A 22,329-nucleotide genomic window follows, 5' to 3' on the forward strand; every position below is an offset into this window, starting at 1 on the left:
AAAATACATTTGTCTTCTTATCTAACCGAGCGAAGCCGGGACGATAAGCTAGTTTAGATGTACTTTCATTAACACTAGATTAATTCACACAAGAAAAGAAAATTATCGTTAAATTAATTATACTATTAATTTAAATCGTTCGTAAATGATTTAACAGCCGGTATCCGCTATGAATAGTAGATACTCGCGACACCATGCAAATTAAACAAATCTAAATTAAACTGATTAGTGGTCTAACAACTGTACCTAATTAGCGCGTTGCATCTCAACAATTCACAACTTTCTCAAGAAATCTTGAATTGATCTGAAGTTATCAGTTTGCTAGTTAACTATTAGTTTTTCGTCTTGTTTTACTTGTTCTCATTGACATTGACAGTTGACATTTATTTTAAAAACTATTTTTTTTATATTGTTTAAAAAATCCTTTAGATATTTACTGTAGAATTATATAATATATAATAATTTTCACTCGTCATTAAACGATTCAAAATTTGAAACCGAATGATCACATATCATATATGTCATCTGTTTTATACGTGACATTGGCAGAATATTTTGGGCTCAAATAGCGTAAATACACACCATAAAAGAGAAAATAAATAAATAGTCCTTTTGATGTTGTTGTACCACGTGGTGAGAGGGTTATGTCACTTGTTCCTGTCTTGACGGTGATTACCACATGCACATGACATATGCACGAATGTGTGTTAAATCACCCTCTATCTCATAAGCCGATGGGTCGAAAATCCAGTAGGATCGGAAAGAGTTCTAGTATTAGGAGTATATAATTACATTGGGACACTTTAAAAGTGTTGCTTTTGACAGTAGAGTAACTAATGAGTGTCTCCACAAAGACGTAATACCGGTTAATATCGTTTAAATATCGTCCAAGTTCTTTGTTTTTTATTGTTCATGTAGAAATATAGTCAATGATACTAAATACATTAATCGAATCGGACTGGAAGAATGTATTTTTTACAACAATCCAAGTATAAAAAATAATTATATATGTTTTAGTATATTTTCAATGATATACATTTATCTAACCTTTATGGGATTTATGACCATATGTATTGTTGAGTACATAAAGTTTAACATTAACATGGTTCAGAGTCCTTTTTAAAATCTTCGCTTAATCATTTCTTAACGGTCTCTTAATTTCGAAACAGTTCTTATTCACGTTTCCGGGCTCTATGTTATTATCTTATAGTTTGGGCTTTGTTAGGCAAAATTCCTTTTCACATAAATTTATGATAATGTATGTTCTAATAAAAAAAAGATATTTTGAGACGAGCCTGCCATGGACAGGCTGGCACCACCATCCATACCAACCAGGAATTTATAATCATAAAGATAAATTTAAGTCAACAAGGAAGACAACTGACTCAAAACGATATTCAGATAAAACAAAAAGAAATTGCACTCCAAAAATTATGATGATGATGCATGCTATTATGTTGCATGTTTTGGCCGCATGTCCTGGAAATAAAAACATGCAAGCACATCAACTTCTAAACAATAAGCTGATAGAAGAACACAACCACAAGACACACCAAAGACTTGACGCTTTGATCTATTAACATAACTATATAATAAGCAAAGAATAAAGCTAGAGTTAAAAAGTTTTTATAAACAAACGTTAAAGGAAAAATAATTTTCATTTATTGTTTTTTTAGTTATAATGGTTTATATTTCTCTACAACTGTTAAAGTGTTTCATAGAATAACCTCAGGTCATTGACTTAGCTCTAAGGCGTCCGCTACACGCTAACACGTCAGACTAATGAATGATTGATGAAAAATTATAATATTATCAGATGTATTACTGTTTTATTGATAATAATATTCAAACTTTGTCAATTATTACGCAGCTAAGTATACAATGAACATAATTCGATGAAAGATGAAACTTTGAGGCAGTTTTTGGAGTTCAAATCAATTTGAAATTATACGCGTTATTTACCGCCTTTATATCCATTACACAAATTTTTGGATATCAGAGTCAACGATGAGAGACGGCTAATATCATGAAGATAAACAGGGGAATGAGAATCTGGCTCATTAAGATGAAACGTCCATCGTTCCTTTGATATGCGTAACCAGCCAATTGCCACTTTAATCTGGTAATTTTATAAGCTTTAGCAGCTCTGGGGGCGAAACTTACGTTCTAGCATTGTGGTATAAGTGACATAGGGAGTGGACGAAGATTGCCATTTGACCTCAGATTAATTCTTAGGTGAGCTGCCTTCTCAAACATGTACCAAGTTGTATGTCCTGACTTTGTTATATTTACCAAAAACTGTTTAAGATTCGTTCCGAAAAATACGAATGTTTTCTAAACACGATCGTCATCGAAACGACAAATGATATTGATAAAATAAATAATAACAATTTGTGTCTCAGAAGTATGTACAATCTAAATGAATGCGAATAATTGCACGATTTGAAACAGAAAAACCATTGATCATTTTGATTAAATATAAATGTTAAATTAAGATCAGTCTATATAAGAAGCAAATTCATACATTGTATGTATAATCTATACTCTATATAATTAATGCAATGAAAGTAACTCTGTCTGTCTGTACTGTACAGTTTTACGGGTAAACAGAACTGATTTTGATGAAATCTGGTATGAAACAAGCGTAAGCCCCAAGTAAAAACATAGGGTACTTATAATACCTAATACCCCACTTAACCTAACGCTCGTGAAACCGCGGACGAAAACGATTGTAGTATTGTAAAATACTTAAGCTGCATATCCCAGGATCCTGGTTTGAAATCCCCACTTTTAGTTGGACTTATTTAGAATGTATGGAATTAGCAGCAGCAGCAGCGGCAGCAAGCAGCAGCCCGGAGTTTGAATTCATCTTCTCCGTCCGATATCTTGGTGAGACCAAAGAAAAAACTAAAGCCTAAACTATTGTCCGCATTATTGGCGACGTAAAGCTTTCAAACACCCTCGAGCCTTTACAATTGCGTCGAGAGATAGCAGCGCTGAGCGCTTTCTATCGACTGAATCACGGTGGGTGCTCTGAGGAATTATTCTCTCTAATTCCTGCTTCCCCCTTCCTTCATATGTCTACGCGTGCTGACTCTCGATGTCACCGCCTAACTGTGACATCAATTCCATCGCGCACAAAGAAATTTGGCAACTCCTTTCTTTGTCGCACTTCAAAAAAATGGAATTCCTTACCAGCTCACGTGTTCCCCTTCTCTTACAACCCGGGGAGGCATCTTGAGGGGCGGCTAGGCGAGGACGGCTAGTACAGAACATTCTTCCCGACTGTACTGGCCGTCGTCGCGTTTGGACTCTACTACCACTTACCATCAGGTGGAGTAGAGTCATTTGCCATCCCGGCGCATATATAAAAAAAAAGCTAATAACGCCTAATCGTAAGCCGTATTTTTAGCCATTGCATTTTTTACTTTGTGTAATTTTAAAATGTTGTCTGAGTAGGAGCCACCAATTCATCATATATGAACCATTTTAAATTAAAAAAAAAAAACCTTTTATTGAGTGAGTTAACGGTGTACCATGTAATGAATGCCTTAGAAATAATACCACAGCGGTTACCAATTGCGCGAACACAAAAACTGTAACACATACATTTTGTATGTCTATGGCTTAGATTACAAAATGATATTTTATTTCTCTCGGGTCAATAAACTGTGTAATAATAACTCTCGTGTAATAAAAATATATAATTGTTATTGGAGTTAGAAAAACGAAACAGCACTCTCCTTTAGATCCAAATTACTTAAAATTATATCTGAATCGACTAAAACGCCTTATTTCTTTGTTTTTTTTTAAATGATTTAATTCGTCTAAATACTTCTCGTGTTAATACAATACTGTCACTGTATGCCATATTATAGTTCGCAATGTTTAGTATTGTTATGTTCCCGTTTAAAGGGTGAGCGAGCCAGTGCGTATATGCACTAGGGACATAAGATCTTGGTTACAAACGTTGGTGGGTCATTGGCTGTGTAAGGGATGGTCAATATTAGGTACAATGCAAAAATCTATGGGCGGTGGTAACCACTTACCACTAGATAGATCATTTTTCAGCTTGCATAACTATTTCATAATATACCTACAAGTAAGGTATATTATACTCATACAAAGTGCGGATGAAACCTTTGAAACCATATGAAATAAAATCCGTTCTGTCTCCATGCTGGAATAATCTAAACAAACTTAATGTTACACGCCCGCTATTTAGAATTGAACTTATTCACAAAAATATATGCTTTTACATTGCCCGTTATTAATTACATTACAATATAATGAATTTAGTGAACACATTACACATTAATTCGTATGTAAATGTAAAGAATATTTTAATCTTCCATTAAGTTTTTACAACTCCACTATTCTACTGATCGTTGTAAAGTTTGGCATCGATAATTAGAGACACGGAAACATAAAAATGAATAGATAAAATTAACACTTAATGTTAATTCACTTGGACTTATCTGGGATCAATTATATTAATTTATAACGGCTACGATTCGTTTCCGGTTCTATTCCCCACAAAATAAACCTGAGTTAAATCGTATCTGGAAGCGAATTCTATTAATATATGTATAATGGTTAAATACTTTCCTGTCAGTAACAGCCTGTCAATGTCCCACTGCTGGGCTAAGGCCTTCTATTTTGAGGAGAAGGTTTGGAGCTTATTCTATCACGTTGCTCCAATGCGGGTTGGTGGAATACACGTGGCAGAATTTCAGTGACATTCGACACATGCAGTTTTTCTCACGATGTTTTCATTCACTCTTAAGCACAAGATGAATTATACAAACAAATTTAGCACATGCAAATTCAGTGGTGCTTGCCCGGGCTTGAACCCACGATCATCGGTTAAGGTTCACGCGTTCTTACCACTAGGCCATCTCGGCTTATATGTTCCTGACTCCATTCTAATCCAACATCGACAGAAGTCAGAACCAATTTGATGTTGTGTTATTAGAATAGGAATACGTTTAAATGGCAACAATTACGTTTCGAATCGATTGCGATAAATAGACAGATTTTTTTAGTAGATTTCATCCCTGCTCTGTATTACATGCAAGTTGTTTTAAACACGAATAGTTCAAGTCACGAATGTATATATGTATTGTTAAACTAGATCGAACGTATTGATAAGACCACGTGAAGACAGTAAGTCTATCGAAATTATATTTAACACGAAACGAACAGACAGATATTTGTGCAGGGATTTTTCCAAGCTCGCCTTTCATCGCATTTTTGACCACCAAATAGTATTTTTGTGTTCCATGTGAAGGTTGAGAGAGTACCAGTGTAACTACAGACACAAGCGACACAGCATTATGTTCCCAACTAAAAGATAAGGGATGACTAGTATATTTTACAGTGCTAATATCTATATACATGGTATGTATTTTAAATTAAAAAAATATATATCTTATTAGTCCTATTTAACACGATCTAAGAAAGGCAGGTGGATAGTTAAAAATGGCGAAATTTGCGTACAGAGTTGGTACTTTCTAGAATTAATAAGAAACATTTTCTACCAGTAACAACTTTTATAAAGCCTTGCTACAAATACAAAATAGACAAAAAAAGGTATTGATAACATTCGTCGTTGTCAATTCACCGGCGTGGCTCGGAACCGGTCCGGCTTGTTTTTGTAAAGGGCCGATCATTTTATTACGGCCGCACTGGCCGCTATAAGTTATTTACCTATCTTATTGTATTGTGAGAGCTTGCGATGTAAATTGTAAATCTCTCTTATAGACTCTTCAATTGTTTTAATGTAACAATCAAAAATATAAGACGAAAACAAGACGTTATACCACACATATATTGTCAACTGCAATTTTCCTTAAAACCATATACATTTGCAGTTCTATATTTAAAAGAAATAACACGTTTTCTATTGTTACGATACAATTGAAGATGTAAATAATTTCTACTATCGCTTATAAAGTTTACAACGCCGACCGCAATGACATTTTCAGATCCAATTAGCTTGTCGCACACATGCATCGCAGTATGTACACACAGCACACGGCTCCTAGACTGTACGATCCCCCCACAGCGCTCAGTTATTGACCCGACTATAGTTCGGGAGCTCAGCGAGCGCAGTCTAGAACTTCACTAGCCTAGCCCCACGATGCCGGCGCCGTGCGACTCTTGTAAATGTAAGTAATATTTATACGTATTTTATATCCCTTATTAATTAATTAATGGATATATATATTGTGTAACGAGTGTGATGTGAAGTGATGAATCATTTAGGAGGCTTCTTGTTTTGGGACGCAGTTATGTAATTCATATATTGTACATAATATGTAGGTATGTTCTATAATAATTTTATATAAAAAATTCGGCTATTTAATTATATTTCTGAAAAAGTATCGTGTTAATAAGTTATTTTTTTTAATATTATTTTTACTTCATGTTGATATTTCTCTTTTGTTCAGCGTATATAGTTGCTGATATATTGAACATAATTAATGTAAGGTTTGCATATAACAAAGGACTAGTTAAAAGTAATTATAAAGACAAGTACAGAATTTAAAAATAATTATTGTTAAAGTCACGACCGCCTGGAATGATCGCGAGAACGCTAGGCACCATTTCCCCTTCGGAGAATTCTCAAATAATTATTATTATAACTAAATAAATGATCACTATACATATTATATATATATTTAATTTGAATTATAGTTTTTTTATTCTAAATTAGATTATTTTTACTGCATTGAAAATATTTTAGTCTTAAATATTTTAAAAAGAATTTATGTTATAAATTTTACAGTTTAAGATATCTAAACGAACTGCGTTTTAGCTTTCTCATTCGCAATAACTGTTCATGATTGCTTTAGATTGCGTTGAACTCGAATTCAATTATTCATTAGTAGATAGATCTTCTGTAGTGACTTGTTTTACCAAAATTAATAAGTTGATGCATATAAAATTATATTAAAGAATATATTTTTATATGATTATCAATGATTATTATGCTTATAATATATTTATTCGAAAATTAAATTACCAATAAAATTTAAATATACTGTTCTATTTATGCAGCTTAGAATAATACTTTTATTCGATTTCGATTCTTAATCCCGTGAGATTTCCATATCTGAGACATGATTCACATTCGGGGCTTCAAAGTATCCCCCAGCGATGTTCCAGAAAGGTTAACGACGGTATAATCAATAATATTGTCGGCTTGTAAAGGTCTCGTAGTTTATATTTTATCGATATTAAAATTGTGAAGTGTTTAAGTATTTACCGTTTAATATTTAAAATTAAGCATGAAATGTTTTGAGTGTACACGCTAACGGCTATGAGATTAGATTTGGACAGTTAAATGGTCGCTAGTGTAATGATTAATTATAAGGCTGTATATTCCGAGATCTGGCGTTCGGAGAGATCAATAAAAAAGTTAATTGGCTTTTCTGTCGAGAACTTCTCAGTAGCTATGAGTGAGTGACCGTTCGCATTAACAGCCCAGACTTTTATTTAAAAACGTTGCTTAGACATAGTTTAGTTAAACAATGATTTATCTATTTCCGTCATTATGAATTTGACATTTGAAAGAAGACATCATTTTCTAATTAACGACCCGCTTAACACACCCGAGCCGTTAACGCCATTGGTCATGTTGCCTCTGGTCTTGTTCCGGTCGTGTTGGATTATGAGTGAGGGAATAAAGAGTACCCACACCTGTGTTTGCGCACACATTTGTGCAGTATAGAAATCTTTGAGATAAGCCGCTATGGACGTAAATGAGCCAGGGTTGTTATTAAATATCTTGATAGTATTTGTAAAAATCATTTTAAAATATTCCAGCGACGTGTGGCAGCGGCACAGCCGCTTGCGGCAGTGGCTGCACTTGCGGCCCGAGCTGCGCGTGCGGCGATGGCAAACCCTCTGGTAATATATATTATATTAAAATATATTTATGTGTTTATGTAGTTCACAACTCACACATAATAAATTACCATTTTGATATGAAGATTCTTCCTGGAAATGTTGTTATTGAACATAATATAAACTTTTCTTGTAACCAGATTAGACGTCCACGCGGAGAGTTCACGAAATTTAAAAAGTATACGCAAAAATTATACAGTACAACACAAACAAACTCAGTACAGTAACAATTATACTATAAAACTAAACACGAATATATTATTATATTTTAATTTTATTTATAATTGTGTTTTTACACAATATTATTACAATTATACTACGGTAACTACTTTGTTCATCCTAACGAGATTTAGATGTTCAGTGAAGTAATCATTTATCTATATAAATAAATACAATCAAAAATCAACATTAAAAATGTCATTTGTGAACGAAAATACATACACCATACCTACTCTACTTTTATTTAAAATCCAAACATACAATAACAAATATATATTATGTATCATTAATTCCATATTTTTTCAGGTGGCAAGCCCTGCTGTCAGGGCAAGTAATCGGCCGTGTGGGCGGTATCTTCAGATGACATGAAGATACATTAAAGTTAATCATTTAAAATCTTTTTTAGTCGTTAGTTATAGAGTAGAACGCAATCATGTAACTTACTCGTTTTTAACCTAACTTCTTTATTTTATTAATTATAATAAGAAATATTGTGTCGTCATGAAATAAATATTGATGCTAGAATTACGCTTAAAGTATTAAATTTTAATTATAAATTAATATGTAGTTATTAGTTAAATAGTTTATTTCTTAGTGTCTATTAATGTTTAGGTAAATGTAATTTTATCACATTCAGTGTTTTAATATAATTCTCATAAGATGGGTCTTTAGTACTGCAATACTCATTAATTTAAGCTATGTATGTCGTATGAGGGCACGCACACACGCATAGGTATGGTGTAGTGAGTGTATAGTGTAATAAATTAAATTAAATCGATTGTTTGTTTTATTTCCTAATAATAATTTTCATATAGGTATAATTATTATATTTTTTTATTAAATTGGCAACACTGGTAAATGAAAAAAAAGTATATTCAAAAAAACATCTTTATTCATACGACAATTTGTAAATACGATTACAATTTACAATTACCATGGAAGCAATGTATGGGACATCGTCTTACGATCGATATATAGGAATTCATAAATCTTAAGCAATAATACAAAAATATTTGTCACATAATACAGAGATATAAACATAATATATACTAAAACGATATATGAGAAATTTCACAGCTTTTGTTTATAAAATATACATTTAACTATTTTTAAAATGAATTACAAACAGTCAAACGTTAACAGACATAACCTTTTCGTTACAGATTATAAAGATAAATGTTGCCATAGCAAACCAATTTTCCGTTTTACGTTCATAACATAATTAAAACATTTTAAAAAGAAATAAATCTAACGATTACTTTATGAAATTTGTAAAAGTATTACACTTAGTTACTAATTACTATAACATATAGTTCTACATTAATTTCTATAAATAATCTTGGTGTTTATATACGTGACTAAATTCTACAAGATTGAATATATTTTTAATAAAATAAAATTCAGTAGTTATCAAAATATAACATTATTTGTTTCAACGTTATAATATTTAAGACTTTCGTCTTTAATAAAATCTGCATATTATAAACGCACATATTTATTTTTCTCTCTACTGGACACAATAAATAAGCCAATTTCTTATATTTACGTAGAATTTTAACACACATACAACATGACAATATATCGATTAACTTTAAACACGAAAAATACCAGACAGTAACAAATGCACTCCGTTTACAAGTCCACATTAATTACGAGAAACTACTAAATTGTAGAAAAAATTATCAGTATGGCAAACCTCGAAAAAAAAAACAACTTAAAATAATCTTCTCACTTTATTCAAGCTTTAAAAATTCGAACAATGATATTAAACAATCAAAGTTCATTAAAAACGATAATACAAATAAATGTTTAATTCATTATAAACCAAATTTATCGTTTACTTAAAAATAACTTCTGTTAAAATGTCGCTTTGCAACAAAACTATAGATAAATATTAAAAAAAAAAATCGATCACTGAGTAATCACAACTCGGCGTTGAATCGTCATTTAATGAAACATTTAAACAAGCCATGTTTTATCACTGTCAGTCGTATACGAGGACGAACAATTGCGAACGAGACAGAAAATCCATAATTTATCATTTGCTTGAGGTTTTATTAATATGGCGGAGAATGTGCATTCCTGGCAGGAAAATTGACCGTTGTTTATGGCACTGGTTCTTCGTCGGTGCCCTCCTCAGAATCGTATACGGGGGCGCCATTTTTCATTTGAATAACTGATTTCTTTCTGTGTCTACTTTCTTTAATATCTTTTTCAATGTTCCTGAAAATAAGTTATAAACAATACTTATATTTAGCTTAAAATGTAAAAAGTGCTTGCACATAGTTTGTTGTTGCAACTTCAAGTGGAATTTCTTTCCGGTGTGAAATTATTATATTTCTTTATAGTAGTAATAATAGTCCTTCAGACCGATTTCGGCCACGGCGGCCAATTTCAAGAAGTGATTAGCCAACTATGCAGGAGATATTATAGTGCACAAGTGTGTGCGCAAAGACAGGTGCACTCTCTCTTCCCTAGCTCTCATAATCCGATGAGACGGCAATTCGATACGAACGAAAGAGTTCAGGCGCAGGGCCAACCGCTTTACGTGCTTTCCGAGGCACGGCAGTGTACACACTTCCAACTTCCAAACTCCGGGCTGCAACTGAGAGTTTTCTGACAGAAAAACCCAATAACTTTTTATTGGCCCGACCTGGGAATTGAACCCAGGACTGCGGCCTTACATCAAGACACTAGACCAACGAGGCAGTCATATTTCTTTATATATATCATTACAACGAATGTTATTAAAAAGAATGAAGTCTAGTTACATTAATAAAATTCATACTCTGAACATAACATTGTGATATGACGTGTAATTAATTCTGGAACGAGTTATAAAGTGATAAATAAACATACCTGGCACCGATAAGTGGCCGTAAGGAGCTTTTCAGACTGGTATATAGAAATGGATACAGACGTTCCTGGCTGATGAGCAAGTTCTGTGCGGACACCAGCGGCTCCACCAGCGGCTCCACCAGCGGCTCCACCAGCGGCTCTACCAGCGTCTCAGATAAAGATTCCGTTACGGTTTCCACTAGTTGATCATTAAGAGTTTCGACACTTTTGGTCGAGCTTTCACAGGGAACTGAGACTGAACGATCCAGGATGATTTTGCTGCAAATCAATAGATAGCAATCTTTATATTTCACTCATTTTTACTTATATATCGAATTCACATACCAAATACATCACACAACGATTAAAATTAATAATTATTACAATCTTATAGTAAAAATAACGTTGTTTTTATTGTATTTAACTGGAATTTCTTTATGGTGGAATAACTTATGATATAGGTTTTAGACAGGTTTTACTTTGACTAACTTTTTACGACGACTTACAACTTAATAACAAGAGAGTTTGCTTTTGAAAAAAAAAAATTAAAACTTGATATTAATATATCGTTGAAATCAATTCAAAATTTTTTTGTTGCTATATAATTTTCCCCTAGTGAAATCATTACATTGGCCATTTATAAAATTATTCTAGTTATCAATATAGATACAATTTAAAAATAAATTAATCCGGTGCGGCTCTCATACATCTTAACAAATCTAGTGGGCAATGTTATATTAATCGTAATGGAGAATAGTCTACCCGGTATCCGCATGCGTGCAATCAGAGGGCGGCGTGTCGGGCGAGTCGAGGTGGCGCCCGAAGTGGGGCAGTGCCCGGGACCAACCGAACACTTCCAGCGAACGGGCACGCACGTAGATAAACGGTCTTATTATGCGGATATTGTGCTCCCTGTAATTTCGATACAAATTATTACTAACGATTGATCCGTTTTGTATTTAAGGTTAATTTTAGAAAAACAAAATTTTAAAATCTTCAATGACGCCATTTTTTTTTATAGAATAGGAAGGCGGACGAGCATATGGGCCACCTGATGGGAAGTGGTCACCAAACGCCCCTAGACATTGGCACTGTAAGAAATGTCAACCATCGCTTACATAGCCAATGCGCCACCAACCTTGGGAACTAAGATTTTATGTCCCTTGTGCCTGCAATTACACTGGCTAACTCACCTTTCAAACCGGAACACAATATACCAAGTACTGCTGTTTTGCGGTAGAATATCTGACGAGTGGGTGGGACCTACCCAGCCGAGCTCGGACAAGGCCCGACCACCAGTAAATTTAGCCGAGTATTTAACCGAAGCCCGATAGAAGGAGCACTCACGGGACGCGGTAGTGCGCCTTGGTGGTGCGCAGCGCGCCGGCGGCCAGCGCGGCGGCGAGGAAGGCGGCGGCGGCGCGGTCCAGGCTCTGCGCCACGGCCGCCACGCCGTAGCCGTGCGCCGCCGCCGCGCCGTACGCGCGCCGCCGCACCGCGTGCGACGCCCAGCGGTGCAGCTCGCCCGCGCCCGCGCCCGCGCGCTCTGCGGGAGGGACGCGGTGTTACGCACGGTGGCGGAAGTGATACGGTTTTGTGTTTTGGTGATTGTAAGAAAAAGTATGTGGAAAACTATCGTTTGACGCTCATCATATAAAACTTTACACCGCCTTCCGCAGTTTCTAGCGTATGCATCGTATATTGACGAACATTTACGTTTTAAAAATCACACTACTACAAAACGGGTTTTTTTGTTAATAAACAGATTGATATACGAAAATACTGCTGATTCTAATTATGTATATAACGATAAATAATCAAAAACGGCGTACAAGTTTATTCTGATGTGCTAAATAATTGAAATGATAGAACAAAATATGTTCTCGATTAAAGTGTCACCACATAATTTTTCGGGATACTCCCGAGTAGCTTACACATGAAAATGATAGAGTACAGATAACTCTATCATTTTCCGTAAATACATTAAATTATAAAAAAAAACATTTGTTTGACAACTTACGTTGCATCTCTTCGTCTTTAAGTTTATCTTGATAAATGAATTTGACACCGAGAGTTCGGCAATAAGCCATCACGTGTAGAGGATCAACATCGGACTGTGGTTCCTGGACGAATAATGCACCTGAAAGACAAGATATTAAATATATAGGTTCAAATAATATCATAGAAATAAAAACTAAAATAGTTTTTTTATTTTAAAAAAAATAGACAAATACCAAAATAAATCTATCAATAACAAGACATTTAACTGGTTGCTCCTTTACTTGAAAGTATTGATTTAGCTCGTTGTTTATAATCACTCACCGATGCTGAAATGTATTCCCTTAGACCTGGCGTAGAACTGGTACTGATGCATTGTATGGAGAAGAGCTATTGAGTCGCGACTACCCGAGAGACAGACTAACACTTTGTCACCTGGCCGTATCATGTTGTACTCGTGAATAGCCTGAATAAAAAAACATAAATTTTATTACAATTACAAAGATGGCCTAGTGTGAAAGCACTGCAGATTTTTTTTGCTTATGTCGGATCAAATTTTGCAACATATATCCACTAGCTCGATGGAGCTACTTATTCTTTATCTACTACCAAAACCAATAAACGAACTACCATAAGATTTGAAATCAAAATTGACAAAATAGAATATTAAGTAAAATATTTGTTAAACTGTTCAATATCATAACGCAGAGGCATAAATAGTTTTTAATTAGAATTTTATATACCCTTATATATAACTACACCACTATCAACACATACAATTTACATTTATAATCTTACTTTAAAGAGTATACTAGTATACTGGTTAAGTTGTCTTCTACTGCCTCGTTGGTCTAGTGGCTTGATATAAGGCCGCAGACCAGGAGGTCCTGGGTTCAATTCCCAGGTCGGGCCAATAAAAAGTAATTGGGTTTTTCTATCAGAAAAACTCTCAGCAGCCCGGTGTCTGGAAGTTGGAAGTGTGTACACTCTAGTACCTCGGAAAGCACGCAAAGCCGTTGGTCCTGCGCCTGAATTCTTTCCGGTCGTGTCGAATTGCCGTCCCATCGGATCATGAGAGTTAGGGAAAAGATAGTTCACCTGTGTTTGCGCACACACTTGTGCACTATAATATCTCCTGCGTAGTTGTCTAATCTCTCTTGAAATTGTCCGCCGTGGCCGAAATCGGTCAGAAGGACATTATTATTATTATACCAGGTAATTGTATGAGTATAATCCTAATTACCTAATCCTTAAGTGATTATATTTAATAATCATCATCCATCACCAGCCGAAAGACGTCCACTGCTGGACAAAGGCCTCCCCCAAGGATTTCCACGTTGGCCGATCTTGCGCTGCCCGCATCCAACGGCTTCCCGCGACTCGTTCTAAGTCGTCGGTCCACCTTGTAGGGGGCCTGCCCACGCTGCGTTTTCCGGTTCGTGGTCGCCACTCGAGAACCTTTCTGCCCCAGCGGCCGTCGGTTCTGCGAGCAATGTGCCCCGCCCACTGCCACTTCAATTTAGCAATTCTTCGGGCTATGTCGATTACTTTGGTTCGCCTGCGGATTTCATCATTTCTGATTCGATCTCGCAGAGAAACTCCGAGCATAGCCCTCTCCATTGCCCTTTGAGTGACCTTGAGCCTTCTTATGAGGCCCATTGTGAGCGACCACGTCTCTGATCCATAAGTCATCACTGGCAACACACACTGGTCGAAGACTTTCGACTTGAGACACTGCGGTATTTGGGATGAGAAGATATCGTGTAGCTTCCCGAACGCTGTCCAGCCGAGTTGAATTCGACTGATTGACCTCTTTCTCGAAGTTGGACCTACCTAGTTGGATGGTCTGACCTAGGTAGACATAGTTGTCTACAACTTCGAGTGCAGAATTTCCAACCTTGACTTGAGTGGGTGCAACATGGATGTTCGACATGATTTTCGTCTTGTCCATGTTCATTTTTAGACCCATTTGTTGGGAAACCCTGCTGAGGTCATCGAGTTTAGTGCCGAGGTCTTCCAAGGTCTCAGCCATAATTACAATGTCATCGGCAAATCGAAGATGAGTGATGTACTCGCCGTTGATATTGATGCCAAATCCGTTCCAGTCCAGAAGCTTGAAAACATCTTCCAATGCAGCGGTAAACAGTTTCGGAGATATCACGTCTCCCTGTCTTACACCTCTCTGCAGTTGAATAGGTTTTGAGTTCTGATCCTGGAGTCGGATCGACATGGTGGCGTTCTCGTACAAGCACTTTAACACCCTGATATACCGATAATCAATTTGGCACCTTTGAAGAGAATTCAGCACGGCCCAGGTTTTGATCGAATCAAAGGCTTTCTCATAGTCCACAAACGCTAAGCAAAGTGGCTGGTTATACTCCTCAGTCTTCTGTATAATTTGCCGCAGCGTATGTATGTGGTCTATGTTGCTAAAGCCTTTCCGGAATCCGGCTTGTTCGGGTGGCTGGAAGTCGTCAAGCCTTTGCTCGAGACGATTCGTAATGACTCTCGAAAACAACTTGTAAACATGACTCAGCAGTGAGATGGGCCTGTAATTCTTCAGAAGGGTTTTATCACCCTTCTTAAAGAAAAGTACCACCACACTTCTGTGCTATGCTTTTGAGGTTTGACCTTTGGCAATGACGGAGTTAAAAAGCCTCTGAAGAGCCCTGAGGATCGGTGTACCACCCGCCTTCAGAAGCTCGGCTGTAATACCATCATCACCAGGTGCCTTGTTGTTTTTGAGTTGTCCGAGAGCCATTCTAATCTCGAAAAGACTGACGTCCTGAAAATCTTCAGTGTAGTGTCGGGTTAGTCTTGCTCTGGGATCTGCAGCATGACTACTGACAGGTGATTGAGCTGTGGTGTACAGCTGACCGTAGAACTTCTCAACCTCTTCCAACAGCTCAGATCTTGACGTGACTATTCTGCCATCCTCAGTTTTCAGCCTTGTCAGTTGACTCTGACCAACAGACAGATCTTTGGCGAACACTTTAGAGCCTTTGTTCCGCTCGATGGCCTCTTTAATGCGCATTGTATTAAATTGGCGAGTGTCACGAGTTAGAGACTTTGAAATCTGTCTGTTGATCAGCCGATAGCCGGCAGCATCAGCTGGGGACGTCAAAATCATTTTCCGTCTTTCCTCCATAAGCCGTAGGGTAGAGGCAGAGATCTTTTTGGTTCCTTTTGTACGGCTGGTCTTGAAGGTCTTAGACCCAGCCGTACGGACAGTTTCCACAAGCCTGTCGTTGTATGTGTCCACTTCTTCGCAGTCTGCTAGGCAATCGAATCGGTTTTGGAGTTCGAGCTGAAAGGCTTCGGGATTTCGGATTTGAAGAGGTGATGGTCGGAGCGTAGACTTCATCAGTCGGGACCTCTGGAGTTTAACATTGATATTTAACGAGCCTCTTACGAGTCTGTGATCGCTCCCAGTTTTGACTGCATTGATCACGGAGACGTCATTAAATATTTGTCTTCTCGTCGACAAGATGAAGTCTATCTCATTCTTGGTTTTCCCATCAGGGCACACCCAGGTCCATTTACGCTGACCTGGCTTCTTGAAAAAGGAGTTCATCATAAAGAGTCCCTCCTTCTCCATAAAGTCGGCCAACATCTGGCCCCGAGGGTTGCGGTCTCCAATTCCATGAGGTCCCACCTTTAACTTATCACCGAATCGTTTGCCCAGCTTCGCGTTAAAGTCCCCCATTACAACAGTGAAATGAGTCTTGTTGGTATGTATGGTTTTAGATAAATCCTCATACATGACCTCAACCTCATCGTCGGAGTGTGTCGAAGTCGGCGCGTATACCTGTATGACCTTCAAAGAGTACCGCTTGGTGATTCTGAGTATAAGGTACGCCACCCTAGCCGACACGCTCTCGATTTTCACAACGTTGTTAACGAGGTACTTGTGGACTATGAACCCGACACCACCTTGAGACAGTTGATCGCCCTCTCGGAAATAGAGAAGGTTACCGGATTTCAGGATCATCGTATCCTCCCCCTGTCTTCGGACTTCGGATAATCCGACGATATCCCAGTGTAACCTGCTCAATTCTTCCTCCAGTTCGATGATCTTCTCGTCGGGGATTCTTAGCACCCCCTGCCCCGCCGTTACCACAGCTGTTACCAAGGCTAGGAATAGCAGGGCTGCCGGGGACTAGGGGCCGTGATTTAGTTGCGCGAATCATGAGGGGATATGCCATAATCGCCACGCTTGGCAGACGGGTTGGCGATCGCAGTAAGTTAGTCATAGTACTCAGAGAGACGCTGCTGCCCGTTCTCTGGTATATATTCCCTCGGGTCGACTTCTACGCCCCCCACGGGATGAGATGGGGTGGTGATATTCGTCGCCGTCACCACACGGCAGATATTTAATAATAATAATGTTTAATATAGTAAGTATGTCTGTACGTTCATACATAATTACAATATTAAATAAGCTTTGTTTTGCTCTGTTTATTGAGAGCTCCCCTGTGTATTAACACGTTTCACTTTTTTTTCTTCATTGTGTTTGATGTGTGTGTGTCTTTTTATTATATATGTTAGTTTGCCTATGTTTACGCAGTACGCAAATAAGCTGACAAGGTTTAAGGGTGTCGAGAATAAAAGTAAGTATTAATATTTTGTTGTTGAAAGAAAGAAATAAATAAAGATGTGAAACAGCATGGTGAAGCTTCAAGCCTTCTCGAGAGAAAAAGTCTTTGCCCAGCAGTGGGAAATTTACAATAATCCATAAATCCAAGTTTATTTATTTGTGTTTGACCCAGCTATTGCCAATCATTGACTTGCCTTTTTGATGATAGTTCTCGTTTTGCGATTGTCACTGACGTTACTATAGATCACAACGGTACTTATATACAAAAAAAAGTACACAATACACAGGTTGTATGTAACTTGTTAAAGCGTTGAAGCTAAAATATATTTTAGCAGCAATAGGTTTTAGACGAAATTACTTAAAAAGATTCATACCTCAACAGTAGCCTTCCAAACAGCCTTGGGAGGGCAATGCCACTTCCCCTCATCATCGAAGGTAAAGTCTGTGAGGGAGCCGTCGCTGCAAGCACTACTGTCATCGTGTTCAGTTTCCTCCCAGCAACATTCAGACTTGAAACGAAAGTCTGATTCGCTGCAGACAATAACAGGGGTATTAATAGATAACACACACGTTGTACATTTATAATAACGAGTCGATCGTGAATTTATGTCTAATATAGAAATGTTTCAATAAAATGGGTTTTAGAAAGATGGAAATATGAATATTTGGTGAATTTCTTAAAAAAATTACAATATAAATCTTAGAACAACAGAAAAAAAAACTAAAACTGATTTTTTTTTTGTATCATAAAAAGTTTGTATTTTTGCAATATTGTAAGAACATTACATTATAAATATTAATTAGTATCTTTATGGTCAAGGCCACTTTACTGGTTCATATGTGCTAAGGAGGCGGAATATTAACCATTTTTTACGTCCAATGCTCCACCAAACTTGGGAACTAAGATATTAATTGCGCCAGTAATTACACTGACTCAATCATTCTTCAAGTGTGTAGTACCTATTCAGATGGGTTTGCACAAAGTCCTACCACAAAATGAAAGTCATATATTTGAGATCAGAGCAGTATTATTTATGATACTGCAGTAACAGTCTTTTGAAGAGCTTTAAGTAGGGAAGAGGGTACTGTACAGGTAAAATCCCTTACGGGACACTTTACCTCGCCAAAAACCACATAGATTGTGTAGATCATGGTTTAAAGTAGAAACTAAATGTTACGGTACTTCTTACCTCCTATCATAATATTGCTCATCATGGGATGTTCTCTGACCATCGGTACCGTAGCCGCTAGACCGAGAACTTCGGTCAGAGCAGCTGGACGAGGCATTTGATGATCTGCTGGATCTTTTAGAATCTGATGCGGAGGTGATATTCCTGGTATCAACAAGTTAAATCGAATTAATTTATTGGTAAAAATTAAATGTTATATGTACGTTTAAAACTATATCCTTTTTAAAATAATAATAAAAAATGATAGCTTTCAGTATCGCATAAGACGTACCGATTTTGTCGTTCAACGTCATCTGATATTTGAAAGGCAACTTTTCCCAGGTCATTGTCAAATGTCTTCTCCTGTCTCGTGTGGTCCCCCGAGCACACTGGCACTCCTTCTATGATGTCTGGCACCTCGCTTTTTTCATGTTTCTGGCACATGCGAAGTCTGCCTTGTAACTTTCGCACTTTGTTCGTCGTCGGATCTGAAGAAGTTCGCCATTTTACTGTAATTATCAGATATCAGCTATAATGTTTTTTTTCAATTTCGATCCCATCATAATACTTGTTCTCTGTATTATCCTTTACGAGTGCAATGCAAGTATTAGTATAATCTTTATTTTACTTGACGAGCCGGTTGGCGTGGTTGGTAGATACTTGCCTTTTACGCCGAAGGTTGGGGGTTCGATTCCCACCCAGGACAGACATTTGTGTGCATACCATGTCTGTTTGTCCTTAGTCTGGGTGTAATTATCTATATAAGTATGTATTTATAAAAGAAAAGTAGTATATGTAGTATATCAGTGGTCTGGTTTCCATAGCACAAGCTTTGTGGGATCAGATGGCCGTGTGTGAAAAATGTCCCAGGATATTATTATTATTATTTTAGGATAACTTTGATATCGTTTAGTATTTCCGACAAGTATCACGATATATATATATATATATATATATATCGTGATAAATTTATCAGATATATATATATATATATATATATATATATATATATATCTGATAAATTTATCACAGCTAGTTTAACGTATAATAGTTACAAGTGGAAGTCGTAAAATCTGGATAAATTCAGCTCAAACCAAGAATTTTAAGAAGACATCATACAACTCATTGCCGTTATACCATTTTTATTGTCATTACATCATTTATATAATAAGAAATATTATTGTATTTGTTTGCTACACGTTTATTTCGTCTGCATTACGTAATTCTACTAAATACATAATGTATAATTTGTTATTTTTTTATTTCAAGGTTTATCGCGTATAATTAATCAAATTTATTGAATGGATCCCAAGATACTTACAAACTAATTACTAAGTGAAGTAAGTTTATTAATAAGTGAAATTACAAATTAATAAGTGAAATTACTAAGTGATTAAGCACGGAAAATAATACTTACCTAAATCTATTAGAGAATCAGTTTCAGCGAATGTCATATTAATTCCGCTATCTTGAGAGCTGACGGAGGCATTTTGGCACCATGCTTTTTTAATACAACATTGTCTGCAAATCGCATCCGTGCAACTAACTTCATCGTCCGATAATTTGTTTGAGCTCGAAGATTTCGGTAGAACTGGAGAATTCTGAGATGTAGTCACAACTTGAATTATAGTATCAGGAGTAGAGGTTTCACTTGAATTAAAAGATATACTATTTGGTCCGGATGCCTCGTGAGAGGGTGTACATTGTGCCGATTTTGGAGATTGAGTAGTTGGCGATCGCTTGCAAAGTCTACTTTCATCTTCATCATAATGAGATGGCGATGGAAATACAGGACTTGTTGGACATTTTCTTAAAGATTGCGACGAGTTTAGTCTTTTTAAATCTAATCCTAGTTCAGGGCCCGATCCTATTCTTTTTCGTATCGCTTGAGGAGGAGAGCTTTTTCTAGAACCCGAGTTATTTAATTCGGGAGAAATCATTTCATCGACTCTGTTTACCATTTCGCGAATCTCGTGTTTAACTTCGGACGCCATTTCTCTTGATACGCCCATCAAATATTCGGCGACATCTATAACGGACACAGAATTCTTATCACTCTGACTAGAAACTGAGGTCATGCTTAAATTGGACTGTTCGATCAAGTCAGAATTTTCTAATATATCATCAACTTTAGAGATGACTCCACGTATTTCGGACTTAATCTCTGTCGCTATTTCTTTTGTCATTTCTTTGACATAGGCTTGTAGGTCCTCCGAAGTGTGGGATGTGACAGAAGCAGTTGGTGATGTTCGACCTACTTGACTACAATCAGATATCGATGTGCTGCTCTGAGCACTATAGGGATATTTTTTATTTGGAGAGATAATACCATCGTCCATCGAAGGTAAATCTGTCCGACTTCCACAGTTACAAAAACTGCTTACTTTAACATTATTATTTGGACTTGTTTCCTTTAATCCGAGGTTCATTCTCGTCACTGCACTTAGAGGTACTTGAGGTAAATCGGACCCCAAAGAATAGCATCGTGATCTCACGAGTACTGGTTTTGAAGTTTGAGGTACCAAACGCAATGGTGAAACGGATTCTCCTAGTGCGAATTGAACTGGATGAGAATTTACTGTGATAGCTTCTTCTTTAGAAGTTTCCTTCAAACTTGATTCTCTTGAAAAGAACTTTTGTTTTTGTTTCAGTCTAAATAAGTGACAGTCATCAATCGCTGACAAACTGAAGTGCCTTGGTGAAGTACCAAGTATTGGCGATGAGGTATTAGAAGATCTGGATGCATTTAGACTCTTTCTTGCTCCTGTGTATCCAGACGGGTCGAACGGTACAATATGTTTGACATTGCCAGATTTACCAAGCAGAAGATCGTGAGCCTCTTTTGGTAACATAAACCATCTCAAGTAATCAATCTTTGGATTAAAACTGACTTCAGGTTCTACGCTAGAACATTTCATAGCCAACTTTCTTGCTCTATTGAAAAGGTTTCTCGCTGTTTGCAAACATTCTGTATACGTTTGAGGGAAAATTCCTGGGCCTGGAAAAACATTTTTTTCTTTTTAGGATTACAAAATCAACAAGCAAGTATCTTTAAATAAATGTCCTCAACATTAAATTACTTTAAAATCATTCAAGTTAAAATAACTTTTCAATAATTAATAACTATTCTTTATTCTATTGTATTATTATTACTACAATTAATATATTTTCTTTATAAAAACTATAATTTACCTGATATCCTCCTCTCGTGGGCAGTTATCTGTCCATCATTAAACCTCAACGAATATAAAGATTTCTTATCCCTCAGTACTGAACACGTGTGGTGTCTCCACTGGCCTGTTTCTGAATTTACAACATACTGGGGCAATATCTTCCAACCTTCCGTGGCTACCATTTTCAATGCTTCTAGAATGAATGCTAGCTCGTTTTCAGACATAAAGAAAGGGAGAGACACTCGGCAGAATCCTGGCCTAAGTGGTTCGTTATGTATTGGCACCTCTGGTGATTTAACGACGCTAAGCTTTCGGACCCTTGCTATTTCTCTTTGTCTGAAATGATTTTTAAATTATAAATACGTATCCTAAGGATTGTTTTTTTCGATAGTATTAAATATAGTTACCTAAAGCAACCATTAGC

The 22,329-nt window shown here is 36.6% G+C and overlaps 1 protein-coding gene and 1 long non-coding RNA gene across 3 annotated transcripts in view; one reads left to right on the forward strand and one right to left on the reverse strand.

The window, feature by feature from the left end:
* Window positions 1-5,920: 5,920 nt before the first annotated feature.
* Window positions 5,921-8,908, forward strand: LOC126776945 (uncharacterized). Its single transcript, XR_007669991.1, has 3 exons — window positions 5,921-6,170; window positions 7,831-7,914; window positions 8,437-8,908. It is a non-coding gene; the product is annotated as an uncharacterized LOC126776945 (long non-coding RNA).
* A 100-nt stretch (window positions 8,909-9,008) lies between these two features.
* The window catches only part of LOC126776732 (uncharacterized), a 111,631-nt gene continuing 98,310 nt past the window's right edge, over window positions 9,009-22,329 (reverse strand). The window contains exons 7-17 of one of the 2 annotated variants that reach the window (XM_050499441.1): window positions 21,925-22,241; window positions 20,150-21,730; window positions 19,025-19,220; window positions 18,754-18,897; window positions 17,938-18,094; window positions 13,291-13,432; window positions 12,989-13,108; window positions 12,316-12,514; window positions 11,731-11,880; window positions 10,990-11,247; window positions 9,009-10,353 (exon numbers count right to left, since the gene is read on the reverse strand). In XM_050499441.1, the coding sequence (XP_050355398.1) occupies window positions 10,236-10,353; window positions 10,990-11,247; window positions 11,731-11,880; window positions 12,316-12,514; window positions 12,989-13,108; window positions 13,291-13,432; window positions 17,938-18,094; window positions 18,754-18,897; window positions 19,025-19,220; window positions 20,150-21,730; window positions 21,925-22,241 (3,382 nt within the window). In that variant the 3' untranslated portion in view covers window positions 9,009-10,235. Of the gene's footprint in view, window positions 10,354-10,989; window positions 11,248-11,730; window positions 11,881-12,315; window positions 12,515-12,988; window positions 13,109-13,290; window positions 13,433-17,937; window positions 18,095-18,753; window positions 18,898-19,024; window positions 19,242-20,149; window positions 21,731-21,924; window positions 22,242-22,329 lie in introns of both variants that reach the window. The other variant, XM_050499440.1, reaches the window with a different exon arrangement.

This window comes from Nymphalis io, chromosome 21 (assembly GCF_905147045.1).
Source record: "Nymphalis io chromosome 21, ilAglIoxx1.1, whole genome shotgun sequence".
NCBI lineage: Eukaryota > Metazoa > Arthropoda > Insecta > Lepidoptera > Nymphalidae > Nymphalis > Nymphalis io.